At 36.1% G+C, this 4,499-nt stretch overlaps 1 protein-coding gene and 1 long non-coding RNA gene across 2 annotated transcripts in view; one reads left to right on the plus strand and one right to left on the minus strand.

The window, feature by feature from the left end:
- LOC109585282 (uncharacterized) lies at positions 1 to 678 on the minus strand. Its single transcript, XR_002186413.1, has 3 exons — positions 469 to 678; positions 322 to 420; positions 1 to 239 (listed from the first exon to the last, which is right to left on the minus strand). It is a non-coding gene; the product is annotated as an uncharacterized LOC109585282 (long non-coding RNA).
- Positions 1 to 4,498, plus strand: part of LOC100633695 (phospholipase DDHD2-like) — a 6,178-nt gene extending 1,680 nt beyond the window's left edge. The window contains exons 3-17 of the mRNA XM_020001275.1: positions 784 to 1,213; positions 1,265 to 1,362; positions 1,411 to 1,486; positions 1,539 to 1,676; positions 1,750 to 1,810; positions 2,298 to 2,396; positions 2,636 to 2,777; positions 2,836 to 2,938; positions 3,043 to 3,186; positions 3,363 to 3,572; positions 3,629 to 3,736; positions 3,798 to 4,018; positions 4,099 to 4,168; positions 4,218 to 4,320; positions 4,413 to 4,498. Coding sequence (XP_019856834.1) covers positions 784 to 1,213; positions 1,265 to 1,362; positions 1,411 to 1,486; positions 1,539 to 1,676; positions 1,750 to 1,810; positions 2,298 to 2,396; positions 2,636 to 2,777; positions 2,836 to 2,938; positions 3,043 to 3,186; positions 3,363 to 3,572; positions 3,629 to 3,736; positions 3,798 to 4,018; positions 4,099 to 4,168; positions 4,218 to 4,320; positions 4,413 to 4,498 — 2,089 coding nt within the window. The remainder of the gene's footprint in view (positions 1 to 783; positions 1,214 to 1,264; positions 1,363 to 1,410; positions 1,487 to 1,538; positions 1,677 to 1,749; positions 1,811 to 2,297; positions 2,397 to 2,635; positions 2,778 to 2,835; positions 2,939 to 3,042; positions 3,187 to 3,362; positions 3,573 to 3,628; positions 3,737 to 3,797; positions 4,019 to 4,098; positions 4,169 to 4,217; positions 4,321 to 4,412) is intronic.
- The last annotated feature ends 1 nt before the right edge of the window (position 4,499 follows it).

Genomic DNA, 4,499 nt, shown 5'->3' on the forward strand with positions numbered 1-4,499 from the left:
TGACGATGAATCTTTAGCTACTCCTCCTACCACTATGAGTGTTAATAATTTTGATTTGTCAGACATCGCTATTTATATCACGTTAATGACAACACCTATCACTTCTTTTATCAAGTTGAGTTGTGCTTAAGAGAGATCTTCAACTTCAGAAGAGTTGTGAGCGCTGAGCGGAGGTCTTCCAAACTCCAAGGAGAACTGAGATTACTATGATTGCATCAATTTCTAGAAGTGAAGAAGTGCTACACATGTGGCACATAATATTAATAATAATAATAATAATAATAATAATAATAATAATGACAGAGGAAGAAAACAACTTACTTCTCGTTGATGAAATGTATGAAACAATAATCAGAGAGTTCGTCACATTAAGAGGCTTTGCTTTTGCAACATTTTTACAAGAAATTGTGTGGAAAAAACCTGCAGAAGAACAAGGGATTGTGGAAGACTATTCCTAATAATTAGTACCACTATAATTCCACTGCATTAAGTAAAAAGAGTCCATATAGAAGCAGCATTCCATTGCAGCCTGCAAGAAAATAAGATCTTTGGTGGCAAAAGTTGCTTTGTTCTAATTAAAGCGCACATTACAATAATTATCCGTGTGACGTCATCAGTTTCCAATCCCGGTTACGTAGTCTATAATATCTATGATAAGTTATAGTTACTCCCAAAAGTCGTATTCTTTCATAAGGCTTGTTAGCTAATGAATCATTGCTCCTATTTCCTTACTTGTGTTAAACTGATTAGGAATAAGGTTATTATTTCATTCTCTTATCATAGGAGGAGTGAGTCCCCTCGTCCTTCTCCAGCCCCTCCCACTGGTTCTTCTAATCCGTATCGTTTAGGAGTGGGCGGGGCTGCCTCCAGTAAAAGACCTGTCTATACACAGAACATGATTCCACCTACTAGCGGATCTCAAGCTCCACCCATTGCTCCACCCACCACTGGCCCATTGACTTATGCTCCACCTACTAACCCTCAGATAGTAGCCCCGCCTACTTATTCTCAAGCTCCACCCACTTATTCTCAGGCTCCACCCACTCAATCGCAAGCCCCATCCCTTACAGTAGAGAAACCATCTATAATTCCTGTTCAAGCTCATTGGTTCTATCTGAAGGAAGGACAGGAGTACTGGTATCCTTTCTCTTTGATTGATTCGTCTAAACTTGAAGAGATATACATCAGATTAGAAACTGATCCATCATTTAATGTACGTTATTCAATTAATTAATTAAATAATTAATTTTATTATTATTGATAGAGTGTTGTTCAAACTGATGGAGGTAGATATGATGTTGATGTCAGTAAGAGACAGAGAGCAGCTGTTTATTGGGATGAACCGCCAGGATTGGTTAGGAGGTAAGGAGTACAATAGAATGAACCATTATTGTGTTGCTGTTTTAAAAGGTGCACCTGGTTCTATAAAGGTGATGATGATCGCTGGTATAAGCCATACATTGAAGATATTGCTATAAAATTAGAAGTAATGGAACTTTAAATTCTCTCTTTATTAAATTTTTTATTGTCTCTCAAAGACTGCATTCACAGAAGCTGTAATGCAAGGTAACTGGAACTGTCGTGTTGACTTGCCTGAAGGTGAAGCAGTTGTTATAAATTCACCAACTGCCATCGCTCATTATCCTGCCCATCAAGTGCAGACACTGAACTATGAGGTACTACTGTTTATCAGGTTATTGAGGTGTAGTCTCCTCTTTTCCCCTCTCTCTTTCTCTCTCACTCCTCCAGATTGATTACAAGCCTAAAGCTGTACTGAGAGGATTCCTAGAGAGAGATAAAGTTCAAATGGGTAAACATATTAATGTACATGTACATGTATATAAGTTTTTAAAAAATCCTCATAACTCGAAAAATTGAAGTCAGAATCGGCTCAAACTTGCTACACAGCATAAGGACATCAATGTGTATCAGAAAATGTAATAAAAATTTGGGGTGATTTTGGAGCCATTTTTTGGACAAAACCATGGGCTATAGCCTTGGGTATTTTTCAGAATTTTGACGTTTTCTTAAAATGGCCGTAACTTGAAAAATTGAAGTCGGAATCAGCTCAAACTTGCTACACAGTATCAATACATTAATATGTATCAGAAAATGTAATAAAAATTTGGGGTGATTTCGGAGCCATTTTTTGCAAAAATTCATGGGCTATAGCCTTGGGTATTTTTTAAAAATTGAGTCGTTTTTAAAAATGCTCATACCTTGAAAATTAGTACCACTTACTACATAGTACTGTTCCTTTCTGTTTTATTTATTTACATTGTATATTCATTTCTTAGGTGAAGATAAGAACATTGATCATTTGGTTTTTGTTGTTCATGGCATTGGACCTTTTGCTGACATTAGACTCGACTCATTTAGGAGCCTCATTGATTGTGGTAAGGAAGGGAAGGAAGGATGAGAAGATTAATACATGTAAATGCAAGTACCTTGAATCACACAAAATAATTGCCAATTGCCTTAATGTTATACTCAAAATTACTGAGAATAAAACCTCTTCAAGTTAAAGTGTGTCATTCAGTAATTAGTGTAATTCATTCATTCATTCATTTATTTATTTATTTATTTATTCATTTATTTATTCATTTATTTATTCATTTATTTATTTTACTTTTAGTTGATGACTTCAGAGAGGTGTCATTATTATTACTGAGGTCTCATGATGTTTCTGGTAGGGGGGCGGGGGGACAAGGGAGGGTGGAGTTCCTGCCTGTACAGTGGCACTCGGCTCTACATGGGGATGACACTGGAGTTGACAAGTACTAACTAATAAAATAAAATAAAATAAATTTTGTGTCTTTTTTTCTGTTTTGATAGACAAGTGAAGTCCATTTCTTTGCCAAGTATCAGTAAATTAAGGGATTTCACTAACTCAACTTTGATTGATATATTATTCTATACCAGCCCACTTTACCTGCAGGTAATGTAATAGATAAATATTATCAATAAAAATATTTACCTTTAAAATGCACGTGCAACTACATGTACATTGTGTATTATGTAATTATATTTTTTCTATTTTAGACTATTATTGATCAAGTGTCCTCGGAGATGAATCGAATGTATGCTTTATTTAAGGAGAGGAATCCATCATTCAGTGGCTCTGTGGGAGTGATGGGACACTCACTGGGGTCTTGTATCCTCTTTGACTTACTCTATCATCAAAAAGTAAATATAACATTATTACCATTTACAAAAGTACATGTACAATGTATGTTAATCATATTACACTTTATTATAGTATTATTGATTTAAATGTTTTAATTTTGTACAACTTTGTCAACATATTCTTGTCATGTTTTGACCATTATTTTCTAAGATTATTAATTTATCATCTTTATTAGGTTGATGGAGGTGTGTCAATGGGTGTGGTCAAAGACCCAGTTCCACAGTCACTACCAGTAACTGAAAGTACTGACTCGTTAGAGAAACAAGAAGAGAAGGAGAAAGAGGAGGAAGAGGATGCTCCTGCTGTGTCAGACATTTTGAATCAGTTAGGACTACCTCAGCTTATTGAGAAATTTGAAAGTGAAATGATCGACTTCAACACTTTTGTAAGCTCCACGTACTAAATTACAAATAAATAAAATGATTAATATTTTAATTGCAGATATTGTGTAATAATGAAGACCTGAAGGAGATTGGTGTACCTCTTGGGGGAAGAAAGAAAATAACTAGTTACATTGATGAATGGAACAAGAAGAAAGAACAGGAACAGGTACTGGAATGATGACTGCTTCCTTTTAGCTATCTCTTCTATTTCTCTCTCTTTTTTTCAGGAAAGGAAAGTCAAAGAAGCTGAAGAGAGATTACGAGAGGAGGAGCTTAAGAAGTCATTGGCAGCTGATGGAGCTTGTGTGGGTGGAGTTACTGAAACTGTAACTTACGTTAAAGGAACAGCTGGAACAGGTCAACCTCTTGTTAATTATCCTTTATTGAATTTCAATCCTTCGTCACTCTTTGCTGTTGGATCACCTATTGGACTATTTCTAACACTTAGGTATCTCATTCATTCCATTCCTCCTATCATATTCCATTCCCATTCCTTCTATATTCCATTCTCATTCCCTCCACTACTAGAGGTGTAGAGTCCCTAGGTCCTGAGTATCAACTCCCAACCTGTTCCTCAGTTTATAATATATTCCATCCAGTAAGCATACACTACCATTCCTCCATTGATTCTTATCATTGATGTACAGTATGATCCTGTGGCCTATAGACTGGAGCCATTGTTAGTATCACAAGCTCCTCTTAAAGCAGCTCTGTTGCCTCACCATAAAGGAAGGAAGAGGTTTCATTTAGGTACTGCATTAATGCTATATTCATGTATTTAATTGTTTGAATCTCTCTCCCCCCCTCTACTTCCTTCTTCCCCCCTCTCTCTTTCTCCCTAGAATTATATGAGAATATAGAGAGAGTTGGCCAGTCTGTGAAGTATCATTTGGTTGAGGGAATTCGTAACATGGGCATCAGTGAATGAG

This window comes from Amphimedon queenslandica, unplaced genomic scaffold, assembly GCF_000090795.2.
Source record: "Amphimedon queenslandica unplaced genomic scaffold, v1.1 AMPQUscaffold_13092, whole genome shotgun sequence".
Classification (NCBI taxonomy): domain Eukaryota; kingdom Metazoa; phylum Porifera; class Demospongiae; order Haplosclerida; family Niphatidae; genus Amphimedon; species Amphimedon queenslandica.